The following is a 24,366-nucleotide window of genomic DNA, read 5'->3' as shown; positions in this document are numbered from 1 at the left end:
AAGGAATTAAAGTAACAAATTAAAGATTTATATGAAACAAAAGTCAATTTTATATTAAAAAAAATAAAATAAAACAAAAAAATCCTAAATAAACAACCTGATTAGCACATCCATCAAAAAAATTAGTTTGCCCTACCATTTATAATTCATTCGAGGTCAATTTGTTAAAAAAATTGCGGTAAGTCAGTCTAATATTTAGTGAGAAGGACGTATCCAGTCCAGGTTACTTAAAACCTCTGAGTATCACGTTTTATATTAATTTGTACCTCTGTCATATAACCTACAGTCATACATTAGATGTCTAAAATCGTAAATCGTCACATCTGTCATTTGTTATGAAGTTGAATCGCTTTATTGTGTATATATAAAGAAGAGAGAAATACTTTATTTATCTATGCTGCCTAAATACATTAGGTTGCTATCTCACACAGCATACTTATCAATCCGTAATTGGACATATATAAGTTACACATACATAGTATAATCAGAAAAAAAAGAGATATTGAAGATATAATAAACAATTTTTTCCCCCCCTACAGTTTCCTTTTACAATCCATTTCGGTCTGTACAACAAATACAAATGTTTCATTCATTCCTATTTTTCTTTCTCTTTTCTGCTCCTCCAATTTCTCCCTTTCACAATTTTTCAATTCACCCGATCAACAAATTCGCTCTCCGGAATTCACCCTCCTAGATCCTCTTCAGTGACCCGCTAAACAAATTCAATATTAGACGGTAATGTGAGATCAGACCATCATTCATAGTCACAGCAGTAGATCAGTTTACCAAGAACAAACAAATAGATACATTTTACGAGAATAAGACTAACACATAGATTAAAAGGAAAATATAATAAAAAACCGGTTACAGGAAACACTTGAATGGATAAATAAGTTTAAAAAAATACAAAAAAAATAAATGGTATTAATAAAATAAAATAATTTAATGAATAAATACGTTAAAACACACAAATAGAGAGGTCAACATATTAAATTATATATATCAACATTAAAAAAAATAAAAATATATATATATACACACATGGTTGAGGTTATACATAAGGAGATGGTTGGAGGTGCGGTCAAAAAGAAGAAAAAATAATTAAAAAATATTTATTAGCCGACGTTTCGTCCAACTTTATACAGCTCCTTCAGGATTAAAAGATACAAAATAACTACAAATATTTTGACATTGTAGGATAATGTAATAGATACAAAAAAACTAACTAAGGTAGGGTTAAAAATTATGTAATTATAAGTGAAAAGACAATTATATACGAATTAACAAAAAGTAGAAATAGATAAAAATAATTATTGTGCAATATAGACAATTATATATTTTTGTTGTTTTTGACCAACTCCATATTTTGAAAAATACGGTCAGTCATTTAAATATATTATACGTATTTTCAGCTTCTTACAATTTTTTCGTTTTTGTACTAGACTATTATGACCATTATGAGAGATTTATTTATTTGGTTTTTAAAACGTGTATTTTCTTTGAAAACTCGTATGGAATATTTTCACGATGGCGATTCGCTCCTATACGTTTTAGTAAAAATTAAAACAAAATAGAACACTTTAAAAATTATTTTTTTAATTTATCGAGGTAATTTGTTGATTACTTTAGGTATAGGATGGAATGTGCGCTTTTTTAAATTTAATGAAATGTAATCTGCAATATCAAACGGACAAACGTAACAATCCTAGTCCTAACCGTAGCATTGCGTCATAGTCTCAATTTCACTGACCATTTTTTTTCCCTTTTTCTTTTTTGACAGGACATTTTACGTAATGGCTTATTTTCTGAAACCTTGAAGCACCTGTCCCTTTCGTAAGATAAAACGTTTCAAATTCATCGAAAAGAGATAACATAACCGCCTTGTTGAATCTTTGTGGATGTTGAGAGGAAATTTTTTGCTTAATATTTTACTTAAACTGTTCACATATACGTGATTAATACTAAACTAAACTAGGGAAAACAAGTTATAAAAATTCACCTCAATAATCATCATTAGTACTAATTAAAATATAGTTGTTCACATACTGTCCGTTTATTTATTTTTTTGTTTTATTTAATGTAACTTCCTAAAAAAACTGTAGTATAATATTGAAATCGTAATTCCTTACAAATTTCACACTTTAGAGTTTATCACCATTTATTATTATTTAGTATTATCATACATTATATTTTTTATTATTTAGCAATACTCAATATTAAAAAAAAACTGGAACATGCATTACACAACCCGACATTGAGGTAAAATGATTTCTTGTACTCTTCAAAATGGCTATTTCTTCATTATTCAGGGTCTTCTTCCCCTTACTATATACTTCATATATAGGTAAGGAAAAGTAAGATCTGACCATTTTTATAACAGCCTTGGAAATGAACAATTATCAGATTCTTTCATGCTTTATATTAATACATTGTTTATCACAATTCAAAATGAGAGATGTTTAATTTTTTTCAAATGAACGAAATCATAAAAATTTTGATTGAAATTTTTTCATTTTTCTGTTGATATGATAGCTCAATTTTAAGGATTTTGAATAACAAATTAACAAAGCCGTATACTACGGATTTTCTCGGTATAGCTGATTTGCCAGTCTCTTTTATCCGCTTGTGTGAAAACTGATTTCTCCATTAATTAATTATGAAGTTCCCACATTATTTATATTTACCAATTATTTATTACTACTAACAATAAGAGATGGTTGATTATCTCAAATAAACAAAATTAAAGATACATTAGAGGCAGTTTTTTTTTAAAGCTGGTATTGAAGGCCTTTCGTACTATTTCAATGAGGTTAACACCTAACCGATGATTTTAAATATAGATATAACTTTGATATACCGAGTTTAGTCAAAATCGTAAAAGTGATTTGTGGAAATTGTAACGAAAGATGAAAAGCATTCATTAAAAGTGACACTCCCTGTCAGTTGATTTAAAAAAAAAAAAATGGTTAAAACATCCTAGGAATACATCTGTCTTAAATATATAATTTCAGTTTCGTAAGAATTTCTGTTTTTTATCTAGATTGTTGACAAACATACGAAACATTTTAGTAGTACTTCCACTATCTATACATTCCATACATAGCTAAGTGAAAGTAAAAATAAATAAATAACAATAATATTCCTCTAATTTGTGGTAAATATGTAAGTAAAATTTAAGACTGCATTTAGACTAAGCTACTAGCATTAATATTTTTGATTATTACAATAAAATATTAAATATTTGGATTAAGTTAAGTTAATAACATTATAATATTAATTTAGGGAAAATTCAGGAGAGTGAAAATGACATGAAATATTGGTTTATCATTAAATTTAATTGTAGATATTGATGATTATTAAGAAAAACTCAAATTTTATAAAATTAATTATATATGATTAAATCATCGCCTTTTTGTTATAAATTATGATCTTGACGAGGAAGAAAATACAATGGAAAACATATGATCGATCAATGTTAATAATTATGAATAAACAAATCAATTGTAATGAGTTGATATATCACCCAGAAACTAATATTAATTTACAATATACACAGGAAATTGTTCAATTTTATTATTGAAAGGGACTACATTTTTTTTACATTTTATGAACGGTTCGAGGAGGCTTGTTTGCTACTTTAAAAAAGAAAGAAAACCTGAGATCCTGTTCCAAAGTGGTTCGTTGAAGGATTGAACATTTATACTAAAAAAAAAAAAAAAAAGAAAATTAAAAACCGGTATTTAATTGGCTGGGTAGATGTAATTTATGGCATGTTTAAGCCCAACATTTTCTAGAGTGTGTACCAATGTGGTAATTTTCCTTTAATCTCTCGATTTCATATTCTGCAAGGAATTGGTTATATATTCGGAATAACATACACGCATACGCACCGACGCGTGGGAAAAAGAAATTATAACAAATGAAAAAAAAAATTTTTGTTCGGTCAACATTCTATAGTTGTTTAAATACATTTCAAAATTTAAGTTTGAATTTAATAGCAAACACTATATCGAATCTTTTAATTGATTTTATATTATCAGTATATACTTAAAGAAATATTAATTATTTTTGTATTTTTATTGATTCTTTAATATAATTCGGACAATTCTACGATATTTTGAAAGTAGGGCAGACATATCAATGTATAATAGTTTAAAATGGATATATTATAAGCTGTAATACCAATTAACTGTTGTGAATATATTGTTTTATAAATTATTACTGATTTGTAAATTGTAATATTATTTAAATAGGCGTAAACCATATCCCATAAACAGAACATTATACATCTATTTTTTAGATTAGCAATTTGTATTATAATCATATAAAATTTTTCAAAAAATTGTTAATAAAAGGGCAAGAATTACAAATGTAAATTATTAGCATATTTAAAAATAATTATGTACCATATAAAACAATTCAGTATTAAAAAGCCTACTAATTTTTTAAAAAATATATGATTAAAAAATCAACGGCCTAAAATTATTTTAATTTTTTTCTTTTTTTGTTTTGCATTTGTCTCTGCATACTTAAAGAAATAAAATATATTAGGTTCTTCACAAAAGGCAAAAAAATATACTTTACATTCATTTGAAATACTTCCATTTCAGTATATTCTCAGTGCATTAAAATCCAACTTGATTTTGTTAAACCGAAAAAATATAGTTTCTTAGATGCGTACAGAAGATATTTAAGAGCTTTGTGCGCTTTTCTGAAAACAAATAAAAAAATATCGAGCACTAATCGATATATAATTCATAGTACGATTAGTCAAGAGACTTGGATATTTGTATTATATTTATTTGGAAACATATCATTTATTGTGAGATTTTTTAATATTTATATTTAAAATACAGTTTATATTTATTTATATCTTACTTAAGGCTTTTGTCTCATGGTCGTCTAATTTAAAATTTCCTTTTTATATATATATATATATTATAGTCGACTATGAGATACAACAGAAAATTTCTTGAGTGTACGATCATAATAAAAATAAATTTTTTTTTTAATATTATTGAAGTATTTTAAAAAAAAAATTTTTATTGTATATTGTATATTTTTGTGCTTAACTTAAACAGCTTATGAGTGGATTTAATTAGTAATCCATTCAATGTAATTTAAATTTATAAAGGAACCTAATTACACTATTTTTTTTAAAATTTAATTTCCACCCTATCTTTATATGCTTACATTACATGATTTTCAAAAAAATAGTTAAATATGAAATCTTTATTTTTTCTGTAATATTTGTGTGGATTTTGCCTTTTTATTATTAGACTTTAGGTAGTTTATTAATGTATCAATCAAATAATAAAAGGTTTTTATTTTTATATACTAAATAATGAAAATTAAATATATATATAGTAGTTATATAATTATACGCTGAATTTTATTGACTTACTCATTCTAATACAGTTGTCCGTTATGTCTTAATTTTTGTGGTATGCTGTGTTGTAAAAAAAAAATTATAACTGGCCGTATTTCTCATGTGAAAAAAAAAATCTACAATATTGGAAATTGTATGTCAATAATTTGTGAGAATCTCGTAGATTGCTCCATATTGACCAGCAATGGAGATTGTCTTGGGCGTGTCATGGACCGCGAATCACAACTCCTCATTTTGTTTTCCTAACAAAGCTGATATGGAGCCCTCCAATCTTCTGTAAGTACGAAAAGCCTACACGTAGTAAATTAGGTCGAAAATAAATTCCATGAGAACAATGGTTAAAACTACAGGATATTTTCTTTATTTGCAACTCTTCTTTTTGTTTAGTTCGATATCAGAACATTTCAATCTTGTGCGAGATAACATGAAATATCCTTGATTACAGAAATAATGATAGATATTGATGGAAAGCTAATGTTGTAATAAACAAAATAAAATAAGTGACATATGGCGCTTATCAGAAATAAAATGTAATTATTCAAACACTAATTATTTTTATTTTTCTTACAATAAGAACGCATTATTCATTTTCAACACCTCTTGGACATATTAAACAGTAATGACTTTTTTTTGTACTCTGATCATCTAATGGATTTCACGAGGGAAAATATACGTGATTTAAGTTTTTTATATGATGAATTTAGGCATTTTTACTTCAAGAAGGGAAAGTATTCGTTTTAAGTCCCTAAACCTATACTGTATAATATCCTAGTCTAATAACTAACCAAGTCTTCAAGTTTGTCTGTGTGTATTTGGTCAGCTTAGCTCAAAAACAATAAGTTGTACGAAACTGGAAATAGGTATTTAAGATAAATACATCCTGGGATACTACAGGAAATTTTTTAACCTATAATCGACTTTATATAGGATCGAGTCATAAGTAGCTTCCATTTTTTTTTACGAGACATTTATTTTGCTCTCATTAAATAACTAAATTATATTAATTTATTGTTTATTCTCCATTTTTATCTATTACCTTCTCCCATCTTCCTGGCTGTTTATCAATTCCTTCATAGCAAAATGTAGTTGGTTTGGACTGGAAGAAGGTCTCGACAGCCTGCTTAACTTGCTCTTGCATAATTAGAGGTTTTTCCATTCAAAAACTCTCCATTTCAGAGTTTAAAAAAACATTTAAACTTTACGTGTATCACAAAAACATTGACAAAAGACTAAATTAAGCCTTGTCTATACAGTGAACACAAAAATTGCAATTGGTTACTCAAAGCGAGTGTATACGAACAGTAAATTCTGCTTAGCTGCATTGGAAGTTACTTATAACTCGGCCTAACATATAAGTGTCACTTTATATAATTAATTATAAAGTTGTTTTACATTTCCTCGAAAACGACTTTAACGATTTTGTTTAAACTCGGTATGTCAATAAACAATACAACGAGTTTTAATAGCAGGATGGTCTTATCCTTATTTAAATAGTCTGAAAGAGGAAAAATGCATACTTTTCAAGATAGCTTCTTCTGAAGTACCTTTAAATTTGTTTATTTGGAATAATTAACCGCCTCATATTGTTAGTATTATTAAAAAATGGATGAGTATGAACTGTTTAAGAATTTGATAGTCAACTAAATTTTAGATATAAGAGTAGTAATATAGATGTATAATATACCGTTGGAAAGCCAAGGATTATCTAAAATAGCTGAATAAGGTAATGAAGAGTGAAGAAAACGTCAAACTAAACTGAATTTATAAATACAAGTTTTCGTGTTTCCATAGCTACGAAAGGAGTGAGTTTCTATTTTCACTTTCCTGTATTTGGAATGGGGAGTGGGGTGGCTTAGTGATAAGTCACTGAGTTGCCAACTCCAAGGACCCGAATTCAAATCCGGCTGAGGCAGATAGTTATTATATTGTTATTGTGTTCGTAAGTCACTAGTGAACCCTCTTGGGTCTACTCAGCCTCATCAAGTGGGTACCCTTAATTGGGTAAGAGTCTGGTGGTTGAGCGTAATCTTGAAAAAACTACCTCTTAGTACAGTCGTTGTTCAAGAATCAGTACTTCCTTACAAAGTACTTGAACCTCACCCTCCATGGGATGTAGCTGTACAGATTATGTATATAGATATATATAGTATGGGGAAGTATTTCCATCATGAATAATAAGGATATTAGTGTTTTTAAACGAGCAATGAATAACTGTAACTCAAAGTAGGGTGGTAAGTGAAAGATGTGCACTCTGAACCTGATTTTTTATTGCATTGCATTAATTTTAAAAAGCAAAATTTCATTTCATACTACAACCCTCAAAAGTTAGAATCAATGTTAATTTATTGCTTTGATAGAATTAGATAATTTAGACAATACTTTAATTGTATCTTAATATCAGTAAGTAAGGTTTTTTTTTATAGTTTTTGTATATTTATAAAATAATTTAAAAAAATTTGAGATAGTACTTTTTAGCTACCATTTTTTGTTTTTGTTTCATTTCACTCTAAATTTACATGCTGTAGGGTCTCCTGTGAAAAAAATTGAATAAAAAATTACATGTAGTTATTATATCTTTATTATTAAGTAAATCTCTACTCCCCGATTGCGATCAAATTTGAAATATCAGTTCAAAACTAATAAAATAAAGAAAATATTTTAGCATCCATTTCAAAAATCTATTATAACCACGACATATTTTAAGAGATTTTTGTTCCTTAAGTACATCAATGAATTGCATTATTTTTAGTTTTTGTTTTTCACATAATAAATTAGATTTTTGAAAATTTAATTTAAATACTTAGTTAAAAATTTAGATTTAAATGAATATTCTTCAATTTCATTCTAAATGACTCTTCTCGTTGGATAAATATTTTTCACGATATTTTACAAAATAAGAGACGGTTATGAAAATGAATAGCGTTTTGGAGGAAGTAGCCAATTTTTTTAATGTATTTTTGAAAGTAATTGTCCCTAGAGCTCATTTAAGCCTCAAATTGTAGTAAATTTTACTGAATTTAAAGAAGAATAAGACAAGCTTTCCTGGCAGGCAGACAGATTTGAAATTAAATATTTAGTAACGATTGAAAAAAGTGGGAACGTATCATTTAAAATCCGAAATATCGTATTTTACAAAACCATAGAACCAAATGAAGATTATGGTTATTATTAGATATAAAGAGAAAAAAATATATATTAAAAGATAATCACATAAATATGTTTTGTTAACCTAGAAATCATATAATTTTATAACTAGTTAGGAAGATGTACGATTTTTCTTAATTACTTTTTTCTCAATTTACTATTAAAAAAATTATAGTATATTTATTTTAAATTAAATAGAGTGCTGCCGATGGGTAGTTTCTCTACTCGCCTGTAACACTCCATTTTAATTTCAAATTTACTGAATGTATTATATAATATACAGTTGTAAATTTCAATAAAGTTATTAAAAAAAAAATTTTAAATAAAATATTTATATTGTTCTAGGTTATGAATAAACTGTCCTTATCAATCCTGGCATATTTCTTACTTCTGGTCGATAATCCCAAGACATTGTGATTTTTCCTTTTTCTTTTATTTATTGTGTTAAAATATATTTTAATTCCAGGAGGAGAGGAATTGCCAACATTAAAATATTATAATTAATCTAAAACCCTGATGAAGGTTAAGAATTTCAAAAAATATCTTAAAATTAAACAAAAAAAAAAAATGATTGGAGAAGTTTGTCGGGGGGTGCGGTCAGCAAAGAACAACATAAATAAACAAAACCATATTTATTTATTGTAAAAACCATATTTATTAATATGGTTTTGTTTATTTGTGTTGTTCTTTGTTGACCGCACCCCCCGACAAACTTCTCCAATCATTAATCTACAACGGTCAACTATCTACACCACATTAAAAAAAAAAATTGATGGCCACGAGACCAGCTAATGTAAAATGTCATTAGAGTGCTACCAATGGGTAGTTTCTCTACTGGCCTGTAACACTCTAATTTAACTTAGATCAGATTTACTAAATGTATTATAATGTACAGTTGTAAATAGCAATAAATAAATATTAAAAAAAAAAAAATAATAAAAAATAAAAGAACGTTACTATGAATACATTTCCATAAATCGTTCGAATTTAAAATTAGAACTACCAAAACGTTTCCGTGGTTTGATGAATTCCAACCCAAATACCAGAAACTGCCATAGCAAAACATATATTAAGCATGAATTTAATTTTGAGAATTCACTTATTTTACATATAGCGGACTCAGAACAAAGATTAAAATGCCTGGGGGCACTATATATTTAAGAAAACTTCAATAACATTGTAAATCTTAAAACGGATTTAAAATTCCTCAATAATTTATTTTTCCTAAACGATAGGAAATTTATTTATAGTATTCTTCATTTTTGAATTTTGAGATATTTTATGGAATTTTTAACCTTTATCGTAATTATGATATTTTTGATAACTCCTCTTCTCCTAGAGTAGATGCTAGTTCAGTTACCATCATGAGGGGTTTGGATCTAGACACCAATTATTTTTGAACTATTTTAATTGTCATATCCTGTGTCTGGATGGTAAGTCATTTTACTGCATAATGTATGTTTCTCAGATGTGTACTAATGCCATGATTATGCCTGAATGGGCGAAAATTTGGCAAGACTAATAAATTATATATTTTTTTGAGATTACAATGGCATTTTTGTGTATTTAAACTCATAAATAGTCTCCGCCCTTGGGTATCAGGGTTGAAATGAAATAAAGATTCAAATCTAAGAGTGTATAATTGACAAGTAAAAAAACTTTCATATTAACAAACTATGATAAATTTGAAATTTGACATAGGTTTTATGATATTTTATTTATATGGAAATCTTTTTTACCTCCATCTTTTCATCTGTTTTATTTACAAGTCACTTTTAGATTCTTCCATTATATTTACCTACTCTTTTTATATTAGACTTGCGAGTCAACACCTCTACAATATCCTTCTGATATATGATCAATTATCAATACTAAATAAATAATTCTTTTACATATTAAAGAACATTAAAAATAACATTTTTACTTATAAATATCTGAAAACGTATTAGTGACTTTTTAAATGACATGTGTTTCTCTCACAAGAATGTTTTATAATCAAACACTCAAACTGGCTACTGTTGGAGGACTTAAGCAGTTATCTCAGTGGATTGCTAGTACATGAATCCAATGAGAAATCAATACCTTGAAAGCTGGGAAGCTATTGCAATCTCGACGAACTGGTCACGGTTTGAACCTAGTTGCCTCTAGACCAGCTCCGTTGGGATAAAATGTTTCCTTCCTAAAGTGACTATATCTCTGCTTGTTACGGGTTACCAATATTTAAAGTTAAAAATGTTTCGAATTAAATATCTATATTTTTATGGGCCTGCATGTTATTTTTATATAAGACAGAGGGTCCAGGAGCGGTTAAAAGAACTCTAATAGTAATTAAACTATTTATTGTGAGCCAAGGTTTCGTCCCGCTTTGCAGGACTTCTTCAAAGACAAAAAAAAAGGTACAAACAACTAAAATAATATAACTAGGTAAGAGAACCAATAACACCAAATAAAAGTAAACTAAAGCTAAATATGATTTAAGATATGATGTGGAAATTTATAAAAAAAATGAAGAAAGTAAATAGAAATAAGATGTACAGTGAAAAGTATAAATAAAAAAAAAAAAGAATTACAAAAAAGGTATTAGACCAGAGGTTCCCAATTTTTTTCGATTTGCTGTTCGCTAAATAGTAAATAATTTTTCCGCGGCGCCCTTAATACATCAAATTTTTTTCTAAATTTTTGACCTTTTTGAAAAATTGAAAACTTCTTTTTAAAAGCGATTACCCATTTAACAGCGAAAAATTAAGAACAGATACTTACTATTTTCCTTGGGATGATATAAAATATCTAATCTCAAATGTTTCGGTCATATACATATTGAGAGTGGACAACCACCATGTGGTTGGGTTAGTTGAAAAATAAATTAAACACGAATTTTAAATTTACAAAAACTTCATTGAACGTCCATTGATGATTAATATTATTAAAATTATTAATGGGATGGATGGGCTTGATGTTCACTACACGCCTTCTCTCTCAAATCTCGGAATAAACTTAAATATGGCGACCCTCATTTCTTGTTCAACGTTAATATTTACTTTTTATTACCGTGACCGCCGAAAACATATTCGTATATACAGATACAAATATTCGTAGAGCTTTACCACTAAACAGTGAATATTCCTCTTTTACTGATATCCAAAAATCAAAAAGTTCCATGCCACCAAATTTTAACTTTAATATGCTATCGCAAGACAACTCAATAAGAGATTCTTCTTCTAAAGAAGTAAATTCTGATGGAGCCTTGGCCCTACTAATGTCTGGTGGGTCTTGAATCCATGTAAACTTATCATTATCTGCTTCAAAGTATTTTTCGAACTTTTTGTGATAGGAGATCAAAAATGTATTTTATAATGCAAGACAAATTAATTTCATTGGAGGTTATAAACTGGTACAAAAATTCGATTGTTGGCACGAATATTCGAGAATCGGAAATTCCAAGAAAATTAAAAAGCGGTAAATATAGGAAGTAAGAATAAAATAAAGATCAAGAAAAAAGGAAAATAATGAACAAAATAGGGCACCTATTTTTCTGAAAGGAGGAAAATACAACAATAAACGAAAGGTGTATGCAAGGTACCAAGAGGATAGGAGAGTAGGCCAATTGACGGTTTATTTATACTCTTCTTTGTAAATCGTATTTTTATTTTCTTTAATTTACCTTCTTAATTTGTATATACATTTGAAACCATATTTAGCCACACTTTAGTTATTTTTATTTCATGTTATCTATTCTCTTACTTAGTTACATTAGTTTTTTTTATCTTTTTTAAGCACTGATGAAGCCCTTAAAAGTGGGGCGAAACCTTGGCTCACCATAAATAGTTTAATTATTATTTGAGTTTTTGGACCATCTTCATTTCATATATTACACGTAACCAATCAACGATCGTTCAATATTATTTTTAATTTGTCATGATTTTTCATTGTAGAAACTGCCGCCCTGGATATTTTTTATTTTATTTTTTGTTTACATCAGTTATCGAAAACTCAAATTTTAAATAGATATTTCGGGAAAAACTACCGGATAAAAAGATACTTAAGAAACTGACCTATTTAGCTAAGATAGAAATAAATCGCTTTTTAAAAACGAAATTTTTCAAAATATTTGTAAACATAAATCTTCGTAACAAAAACTTTAAAATGTTTTGCTAACTATTTATGTTATGTAATACCGCAAAGTATACAACTTTATTATTTTAAATTTTATATCTTACGGGATATCAGGTAAATCTTTAAATAAAAAAAAAAAAGAATAGGATTTTTATTTTAATGACAATTAAAATTATGAAATTATCGATTTATAATACTAAATTATATAATATCAAAAAGTATGTTTGTCTAAAATATTTCAACAGGCTGTAGGTGCGAACGCTCTTGCCAATTCGGGTTTCGGCTTTGTCAAGGCCGTCACCTTTCACTAATAAATGTTTTAATTTTATTTTAAAATACTCTAATAAAACTTGAGCTCAACATAAAAACGTTTTTGGGGAACAATCGAAATTAAACTATACTTCATATAACTATATTTCATGCCTAAATACTGTGTTTAAAAGTCAGGTTTAATTGTAATTTATTGATTTTTCTAGGAATCATGATAAAAATATTAGGTCTGATATTTGTTATTCGATATTTAAACATAATTATAACAGAATTTGTGAAAAAAATTAATAGATTATTATTGAAATTATCACTAATAATTTTTTTTAACTAAAAGAAGTGAACATGTTGAATATAAACCATAAGGGTTTTCGGTATGGTGGTATAATAGTTGAAGTTATACGGTTTTTATAAATTATTTTATCAAAATGTTTTTGATAAAATAATTTATAAAAACCTTTCTATTTTCCTTTTTTTAAATTTTAAATACTATTTTTAAAGATTTTAAAATTTAAAATATATTAATTTAAAAAATTGGCTACGCTAATTCCATAAATATTAAGTTATTTCGGAATTATGTATTTGATTAAACTATTAAAGTATTTTATCTGTAACTTAATGCTCTTAATTATATATTTTTTGATGTACAATAAAAATAATAACTACTTTCTTTTTCAGTATTATACTAGCTTACGTATTTTTTCCAATTTCAATTTTAATGAGCTTGGAATTTGTATCTTTATTTTTTATTAACTGGTAAAATCTTCATGGTCTGTTTATTTCTTATGCTTTTTAATTTTTAACCTACATAACTTTTGAGCACAAACTGGATTATTTGTGAAGTGAATCTGCAGTTAAACATTAAAATGTGAAGTAAAATTTTGGAGTATATATTTTTTTGTTACATAATGTTGTGGCTAAAAGACCCAAAGAGGAAAATTATAAAAATAAAGAAATTTAGTTAGTGATAAAATATTTAAAATAAATGGAAACTAATTATTGTATTGAATAATAGTAAAATAATTATTTTTTTATTATAAAATAATAAGTTGGAATAAGTGAGGGTAAAAAGTAAAAAAAAGTTTTTTTGAACAATACAGGTCTATCCTGTTATCCTCATCATTTATCTAAAAATATGTAAAATTAAAATAGGGCTAATTCTGATCAAATGCATAAATTCCGGCAAATATTGAGTGAAATATTTTTTAAAAGTCGCCAAACTAAACATAGGAAGTACATTACAACATTTTTCTTTGGTTAAAAAATAAATTTCGATTAAATTTATTCCCAAATGCAGCTTTCTTAATACCATATAATAGGAATAAACTTAGTTGGCGCCTATCATATATTCTTAATTACAAAAAATATAGTTTGATATCAATGGGTCTTCTTCAGCTTGATTTTGTTGTGTTATTTTAAATTATTACTGTGAGGGCTGTGTTAAGAGGGAGGGGAAAACCGAATAGGGGCCTCCCCCTAAGTACGAAATTTTTGGACAGTAATAAAAAGGTGTTCAATAAAAATATGTAATAAAAGTAATTTTTATAAATATAAATTAAATGCGTGTAAATAATTTTAATGGTTGCATTCTAGTGGATCTAACCAATTGTTCATTAAAATAATTCATCAATGATTTTGCCCTCTTGAAGACCAGGAAAATAAAATTGTGTTAGCTATAGATGTAGAGAGGTGAATTTTTTTTAAACGTTTTATAGTTATTGTTAATTCTTGTTTTTTTTATTAATAGTTTGTTAATGTCACTTATTTTTTATATGTAATTATCATTTATGTTATATTATAGAATGATAAATGTTTCATTTATTAATGTGGGATAGAAGTATGTGTTTTAACATATGATTTTTATTCATTTTATTTTTTAGCAATAATGATATTTTTTATTTATTTAAGTAAGGATTGAGGATGGGGCACTGGTTTGGTTTTGCCTTAAGCTGGCCTTGATTACGGTCAATTAGAGTGTTTGTTGGCCTTTTGAGTGGAATATCTACTGACGAAGCCATGTTCTGTGACGTCAAGTGGACTCGCCAACTGTTGCTGTGATGGCGGAACTGGTTCCAAGATTGGCCACTAGATGCCTCTCGAGTCGACTCACCTCCCCGCTACCCCCTCCAGAGGTTCGGCCCTTCCACGACCACTCAATATGGCTTCCCACAACAGTGACCTCGCTACTCCCTAGCAAGATATATTGTGTCCTATATCAAAGTGCTCTATTGTTTTTATCTTTCACAACAATTTGCTTACTAGTGGACTTTTGTGAGGTGACTGGTGCTCAGCCATCAGCGGACAGTGTGTTTGAATTTTATCAATATCTGTTAATAAAAAAACTATATTAACATTTAATAAAAATATATAAATTTATCGTGATACATCAATGTGTCAATAGTTGAGTGAAAAGACTTGTCCGAGCGCTGTGTCTTCGGAACTAGAAGATTCTGCAAGCAACCGAAGACATGCCATTCCCGCGAACTTTTTCAATGGTTCATTTGATGTCATATGGTACTTGAATGGAACGATGACACACAATCTCATCCAATAGTTGTCAACTCTTGTCATATTTCCTCTGTATCTAACAGAGCAGCCGAATCGATATGTAATACCTTAAGATACTCATCTTCACCGATTTCGACGATCTCGAACATTCTCTTTGTTGAAATTTATCTCTAAAACTGTCGATTGATTATTTATTTTATTGTATATTGGTAATTGAGTGCTGAATGGTGATGTGATAGTGGATAAGAATAATTTTTGGAAAAAAAAAATGGATTACATGCTGGGGAAACATCAAAAACAAACCTGTATCATTCAATGAAACGGCCCCGGTAAGTTTTTATTATTATTTTATAATAATTTGTATTAGTTTTGCACTTTTGAATGACATTGGTTTTATTATATTTTTCTAAGAAATAAAAATTCGAATTTATTTGAATTAACAAATGAATTCGAAAAGAAAATGTATGTGTATACTAGCATAAATTTGTATACAGTTATGTCGTAAATTTTAAGATATATTGGAAAAATGTGTAGAATATTAGTTTTTTTATGTAGAAATGTCTTGCTCTATTATTATTATTATTATTATTTTTTTTTTTATGTTTAAGTAGTAGTTGACACATGCTTTAAGTAGTCATTGGTCGCCATTTTCCTGGGCCAGGTAAAACTCGCACTGGTCACAGGTGCTCTTGCCTTCCCCTCGGAAATTTTCCACACTCCAACTATCAACTACGTATTCAATCTTAACGCAAGTTACCTCATCGCAGATCCTATCTAGCTTACACCCTTGCATTAATATTAGCTTTTATATATTTAATTTGTATTTTCATGTTTTTTTGTAATTAATTAATCTTTTGTAAAATCGCCAATCATAGTAGTATCATTGCTTGCAACCCCTCTTCCATAGGAGTCATTGTTGAGTAAATATATAAAGTTTCAAAAGATTCATTTAAACTAAATAATTATATTATACTATATGATTACTACATATGATATTAAAAGTAATCTTATGGTGCATAATATAAAATAATTTGGGCTAAAGCGCTCCCAAAATCCGTAAGTGGTTTGTACGCAAAAAGCTCTGAGCACAAATCGCTTTTGTCAATTTTGCTGTAATAATTTATTGAAAACAGTAAATGAACTATTGTCTATTGACTATTGACTGGTCTATTAATTATTTTACACCATTGCTCGAGTAATATTTAAATAGAGAATGTCAATATTGTGTTTTAAAATATTTATCCTATCCTGTTGGAGGCATTTGAGTTGTATAGTTTTGGCCGATAATTGTATTGTAGATGGCTATATAAATAAGTGGAGAAGCATTTTGTTACCTAAGTTGGATTGCTGTAGTTTATTTTCCCTAGTCACCATAGTTGACATTAGCATCAATTGCACAGTAACATCAACTTCCATAATTTCGAAAATTGCTTGAAATTCATAAGATTTTCTCTAACTGATTTCTGAACTCAAAATTGATTTTACTTACACATATAAAGATTTCCTATCGACGGGCCGTAGTATAATTTTCTTGGATATGTTTGGCAAAATTTATAAGATGGATGTCTTTAATAAACTATTCAAAACGTTTATAAAATTTAACACCAAAAAATGTTAGTTATAGTACGATATTTATTTTTTCATTATGCTTTATAAAATCATCTATGTAAAGTCACAAATGTGTTGATATCTATAATGTCGTTCTACCATTTGATTGGTATTTATCATACCTAAAAACGGATACAGTGGTTTGGGCTGCTATCGTATTACGTAATAGCATGCCTATGGATAGGAATAAATACTAATTAAAAATAAGCGTTAAAAATTTAAAATCGGCTGATATTTAGATCTATAATGATAATGTTATTTTATGGTTTTTATATGAACCAATATCAAGTATTTTTTCCAACAAATAGTTATTTGTTCACAAGCATTTTATCAGAAAATTTACTAATTTATGCCTTTAAACCTTTAGTTTCTCTTTTATAATTGTTATGGTTGAACTATGTTTTCGAATTTTAAAGAATATTTTTTCATTATGTTTGTAAGTGAGCCTTAGTTCTTTTGAACCCGTTAGGTTCAGGAAGGCAGGCATGTTCTTCCGGATTGAGCATCGCCTTTCTGCACTTAAGTGGGACCTAAAGTAATTTAATGGGTGGGACTCAATTAAATAATTAAGTGGTTTTAAAATAATTTAAAATTCTTAGTCTGTATTGTTCTCTATTGGTTTTTTAATTAGCCTTCAAAATAGCATTGAAATCTCCCATTACCATTAAATGTTTCTCAAACAATTTTCGAAATATCTTTTTGATATCTACGAAGCATTCAATTTTATTCAGAATTCGTTCGAGTTCATCCTAAAATTGTTTTTCATACAAATAAAAGGCGTTTTGTAATATATTATTTACAAAGCGTGGACTGCAATCATTGGAAATATTGATAATTGAATACATAGCGCATATTTTTATGAACTAAATGCAGAAACAACATAAATAGAAATTATACGTATATCATTATGTATGTCAATAACCAGCTATTTTGCAGGATAACTGTAAAATGAACAAAAATAATTTAAATAAATAGAAATAAAGTATTTACCCCAGTTATCTTTTATAATATTGAATTTATGATAGTTCAGTAAAGTTATAATTATTCATAATATTAATAAAACAAAGAGTTAGTGGACATGTTTGTATGTTTAAGTTATTCCTTACCTAGTTGTGTCATATGAAATTATATTTTTCAGATATTTCGTATAATATTATCAGTTGGCTAGGTCAAGAATTGTTTGTGGTTAGGTAAAGAGCTAACCAGGCGTTGAAAATTGTGGGAAATACTGGAGAACTTCAATTTCTAAGTCCTGAAGGGTTCATATGGTCAATAGAAATATTAATAATTAGTATTCGTGTTGCAGATTTCGCTCATACTTGAAGATTCAATTTAATTTAAAATTAAGGTTTATATTTAGTCAATATATACTATGTCTCCATAATAATTTTAAATTCACATGATCCTACTGGATATATTTGGTTTAATCTCATAGATATATCTAACTGTAACTTTTCAAACCATCTTCTTCAACAAAATGTTACCATAGATTTTGTATGTTTTTTTTCCCACATGTGCTTTTGTGTGAGAAATAAAAGGAGAATGCATAATAAAGTTCTATTGCAAAAGATAAAAGAAAGCAAGGATGAAAAACATTTAGAACACAAAGGAGATAAACGATTTCATTTTTAGTACAGCAATAAAATGAAAAGTAATAAACTACCTTTAAAATTCCAATTAGCACTGTGTAAATTTCATATAGTTGAACTTTTATTCTCCTGTCACACCGTTTATTCATTGTATAAATCAATTGGTTTTTTATTTTACTTTTTAATCATGGCATATTCTGGCCCTCTTGCCTAAAATGAACCTTTTGATATTTTAAATAAACATATTATTACAAATACTGAATATTCAATTAATAATGGCAAATGTTTTTTAACGAAGTGATTCTCTGCACGCTTGGCCCTGAGTGGGCATTGCATTTTGTGTTAACAAAATCACCAGCGCCCACGTTTTGACGGAGTCAGACGTCTACAAAAATAAATCGCAAATACAAATCTAGGAAAGTTTAAATAGTTGGTTATTTATACTGTCCTGAGAACTCCCACCCCTTTCCAGGTTAAATTGAGGTTTGAAATTGAATCATCAAGACTGAATTTAGTCTCGGTTACTAGTCGCTTATTTAGATCACTTTTAATCTTAAAAGCATTATTGAAAAAAAAAAATTAATATTTTGTTCCCCTATATTTTTAATATTGTACTTAGTAATTAAAATCGACATAATTGGTAAATTTTCGTTGTATTATTTATAATTAACGTAAGATATATATATTTTTAAGGACTAACATTCATGAAAAAATAAATGGAAGTATTAATTATTATTAACATTTCTGGATAAGATTTCGAAAACGTTGACACTAGTACTTATTTGTGCTCTTTACTGACCGCACCCCAACCATCATCCCCTAATGTATATAATAACTTTTATTCATTAATGAATAAATTAATATAAGTTCGTCAATTAATTTACTCACTGACAGGGATGTCGTTTAGGATGAGGGGAGGAAGTGTCATCCACCCTCAATAATTTGAGAACCTTCTTCAAAGTGAGGAAATTGCTTATAAACGCTGTTTACGGAGGTCGAACATGTTTCCAAAAACTTTTTTTTTTAATAATTTATTTATTGTTACTTACAACTGTATACACATATATACAACAAGTAAATTTGCTGTAGGTAACATAGTGACATGATACAAACATGTAGAGAATCTACCCACTGATAAAACTCCAATCCAATAACTTAAAAGAAAAGGGGAAATTTCAGGAAATACTACTCAGACCTGCGCTACGTTGTGAAATTATGTCAAAATTGTTGCAAATATTTTTATTTAAAAAATGAAGATATTTCGAAAGCAGTTGGTTTACTAAGATTTTTTTTTTAGTGGTACTATTTATGTATGCATTGATAACAGGTAAAAAATGAAATATTAAATGACCTTCAAGATTTCATGTTATTAAAAACATATTAATTTTTCTTTAAATTTAAATAAATAATGTTTTTCTGCTATAGGAGCTAATTATATTGTATTTTTTTTTTATTCTAATGGATTTTGTTTATTAATCAATTACAATCAAGTAGATAATTAGTTGAATACGAAATGTAATTTTGGTGTCGGAAATTTTATATATTTTGTCAAATTTTCACGGTACTAAAATGTTTCGAAAACAAAAGATTCCGCTGTGGAGAATCGTCTAAATGTCCATTTCACTCTAGTTTTGGAGTTTTATAAGTTTTCCTCCGATTAGCGTATAATAGAGCGATTTTCATCTTTCATTCCGCCCTCTCTTTTATGCAGTGGAAGTTTGAAAAAACTTTTGAATTCCCCAGTATCTGGCTCCAGTTTTAATTTTCCTTACAGCTCCCTTCGTATCGGTTCTTCCTTTCAAGAAAATTGCTATGGGGTTGATTTCATTTACTCTAGCCTGAAATAAAAACACGTAGCTCTTAGAAATAAGACTTTTTTTTGTTCTGTATTTTCATTAAAGAAGAAATATTGTTTTCCCGGATTTAGAGAAAAATTTTATAACAGTTTAATGAACGAACTAACAATTTATGAAAAAAAAAATAATAGAGATGAATTCAGATAATTATTTGCTCATTGATAAGGTAGGCATATTTTCATAGCAGCATTTTTAAGGAAAACCTAAAAATCATAATAAATGATCATTAAGTTTTTTAGAAAATGTATAAATATACAAAATTAAATTGTTATTATATATAATCAATATTTGCTAATTAATTACAAATATCAATACATTGTAAACAAAAATATGAAAAAATAAATGAATTTGGATTCATCTTATGGTTTGGAATTTTTTTTTTCAATCTATAATTAAAAACATTAAGTATAATGATTTATGTGAAGAACATTTATTGTTTACATTTTCATTATTTAATATTTTAAAAATATCCTATGGGTTATAATAACAAGTTCTTAAAATTTAACGAAAACGCAATAATCCCCTACAGTATAAATGATAATAAAATTTAAATAATAATTTTTATATTGAAAATTAGGTAAGGAAAGCTATTTAGAGTGGGAATTGATTTAAAAATTAGTTTTTGATTGTATGTCGAAGAATATCTGTTTTGTGGGGACAAAATATATATAACAATAATTTATTGATTGTTAATTTTCTTAAATATTACTTACTGTTATTACTAATGAGGAATTAATGTTACCTAGGGGAATATATTCTAAACGACTAATAATTATCCTGTCTAGAAGTATCTTCCAGTTTTTTATTCCATTTCAAAATGAGGTAAATTCAATATACATATAGGTAATAATGAAGCATTTTTTAAAAATTATTTAAGAATACTTTATAAAAGTTGGAGTTGATAGTGGTAAGTTGAGGAAGAAGTTCCGCTAGGCCAACTTCGTCTGGTAATAATTACACAGCCACTGTTTGCTCTATTTTGATGTATCAATGTAAAATTTATTTTTGTGCACATCAGAAATTAAAAAAAAGGGAATGAAATATATAAACACAATGCTAACAAAATTTAAAAAAATATTGATAAATCAAAGCATGCTAATCTGCAGTTGCAAACTAGATCCAGTTGTTTTTCTCATTTCCGTTGATGCTTAAACTTCCTATTGACTAATAAAAATTGAATATAACCGTACTTTTAGTATGGTAATTGTAATTATATTTCGTAAAATCTCAAAATAATATCTGGCCTAATCATTCTCTGATAAAGTTCAAATGTATTGTTTAAAATTTCACACATTTATTTATTATCATTATACAGATAATAGAGTAACTAAATGAATTATTATATATTGATTTCAGTGACATTTTCCATATCGTAAAAGTAAGATATTGATTTATGGTATTTAATTACGATACTAAAGTTTCTCTCTGTTAATGGAATATTAGTACTTTTTCATTTAAACTTTTTTTTAAAATTATTTATTTATAGAAAATTGTAAAAAATAATGATTAAGTGTAAGAGAGGTTATTAAATTTTTCTAAAATTTAATATTATTCTAGGATTTTAAATCGTTCCAATAACTTAACAATTATTGTTTGTCACTAGGTACGAAAGTACTGAAAGTATTATCTAAGTTTGTGTGATAAAAATTCCGTAATCAATAACACAAACGTGATAAGGTTTTACTGTGCACCGGTTTCGAGATTAAATGTGTTGCTATGGAGCCATACTCAGAAAATTTAAAAATAAACACGGATCAATTTGCCACATCTTAGCTAATATTTGTCAAATTTAGATTATGTCAGTTTTGTTTTGTAGTGAATTAAATTATCTTACAAAATAGCGGATATGATGTTTCAAAAGATGCTATATAGTTTTTTGATTAATTAGGAGGACTATTTTTTTATTTTAGGATTTCAGAATTATTTTTTTATATAATATAATACTACATGAATGTGTGTTACCTAATTTCATTACTTATCTACACCATACTTAGTAATGGTTTAAGACATGTTTCGAATTAACATGTTTTGTATACTCTGATTTCTATGCTTTAACTCCTTGCAAGATCTGGGTAAATCTACCATACATAATGTTGCATGTATGTGACAGCTGCCAGATTATATAACGTACCGTTTACACTGGATCTCCTTTCCTCACTATCAGAAAGTGGACCATTAAATATTACCATTTACCGTAATACTCGGAGACGATTTAATATTTTTTTATTGTAAATATTAAATATTGGGATACTTAGAAAATGTGAGTAAACTCATAAAAAAATTATTTGAGGTTAATGATTTCCAGTTTAATGAAATTTTTATTAAAACATGGTACAACGTTTCGTAACTTCGACTGGGGCTAAGTATCGCATATTAAAGTAATCTGCTATCACATTTTCATACATTACTACTAAGTTCAAATTAACAATTAAAATTTAAAATTGATATCTGCTTCTTAATCACTGATTGAAATTTTAATAACTTTGCGATCATACAAAACTATATAGATTTAGAAAATCAACCCAACCATAAAAGTGTCAAACATGATTAAAGGAGAATAAAAGAATTTATGGTTATCATTTGAGTTTATTATGCACCCATCAATTAGATGGTATATTTATCTTATTTCCTCCAAGCCCTTTCACCCGTTAACTACCAGTTGTGGGCCAAATTCAGAAACTTTGACTTTGACGATATCCGATCCCGTTTTTCTCAATGTTTTGAGTTATATTGAATCTCCCAACTGTTCCTTACATTATTCATGTTTACATGTCTTCTTGTAAATAACCCTTTCTCATTTCGCAGCTTTGATATTTATGATCAATAATCGACGAATGGTTGACGATTGAGACCAATTGCAACCGATTTTAGCTCATTACTTGTGGACTCTTCCCCGTAGTTGACAGTTAGTATTTTACCTTGACAAGCCACAAATAGACGGGACCTCAATTCAAGGCTGAAATGACAATTGATATTGTGATAACATATTCTTGACCAACACTACACGTTATGAACTATAGAAGCTCATCTGTCCAACGGTCAGCTATTTTGCTTTTAACGTGTTACGGATCCATTTAATCCTTCCTGATCAAATCCTTGGGGTCCCCAACCTATTATACGAGACCGAAACATACAATAACCGGTTTTCATTTATGAGACACCTATCCTTAAGCGACAAATTATATAATCTAGTCAAAAGCCACTACGGGTAACCTTGCTAAGAGATTCTTCGCTCCTAACAACTTCCCATAATCCTCATAGGCACCTGAATAGATGACCTCGTGATTTCCTTCCTTGAGTTATAACTTTTGAGTTTTAAATAATTTGCCTTTCCGCTAGGCATAATTAGCTTGAATATTCTGTCGTTACCAAATTTTGTAGAACTTCAACGTTTAAATAATTTCAAATTTCTTTTTATTTAGTTGTAGGTAAACTGTTTAATTTTAATTTATTTTTCAATTAAATTACATTAGAGTGATTAAAGTAAGTACTCACTATGTCTACTTATTATATTTGTATATATATATATATATATATATATATATATATACATATATATATATTGCGTACATTAGAGGAGTTGCTATCGGTTTTCAGCACCATTTTTATCTCTTCTAGATTTTTTTGTTTACTGGTCTACTAGTAAAAAATAGAAAAATCTACACACACTTTTATGGTTGAGTTGATTTTCTAAATGTATATAGTTTAGTATGACCTCAAAGTTAGTAAAATGTCTATCAGTGATTAAGAAGCACATATCAATTTTAAATTTTAATTATTATTTTCAACTTAGTAGATTACTTGGAATCCACACACAAGACTGAAACGACAAGAAACTGCTCTTAGATTCCGATTGCTACAACACTTACTTGACAAACGCTCTAAACTTCCC

General features: G+C 27.7%; 1 protein-coding gene across 5 annotated transcripts in view; it reads left to right on the top strand.

Moving 5' to 3' along the window:
* The window catches only part of lilli (lilliputian), a 508,119-nt gene that overhangs the window by 84,123 nt on the left and 399,630 nt on the right, over positions 1 to 24,366 (top strand). For 2 of the 5 annotated variants that reach the window (XM_067045004.1, XM_067045159.1), the window contains exon 1: positions 15,061 to 15,750. The exons of 1 other annotated variant lie outside the window; for it this stretch is intronic. Coding sequence is in view for 1 of the 4 variants with exons in the window: in XM_067045250.1 (XP_066901351.1) it covers positions 15,737 to 15,750 (14 nt within the window). In the remaining 3 variants the exon portion in view is untranslated. Of the gene's footprint in view, positions 1 to 15,060; positions 15,751 to 24,366 lie in introns of those variants that run through there. 2 more of the 5 variants (XM_067045250.1, XM_067045207.1) reach the window with 1 other exon arrangement.

This window comes from Halyomorpha halys, unplaced genomic scaffold, assembly GCF_000696795.3.
Source record: "Halyomorpha halys isolate HHAL.00 unplaced genomic scaffold, Hhal_1.1 Scaffold644.1, whole genome shotgun sequence".
Classification (NCBI taxonomy): Eukaryota; Metazoa; Arthropoda; class Insecta; order Hemiptera; family Pentatomidae; genus Halyomorpha; species Halyomorpha halys.
This window is presented reverse-complemented; position numbering and strand designations above follow the sequence as displayed.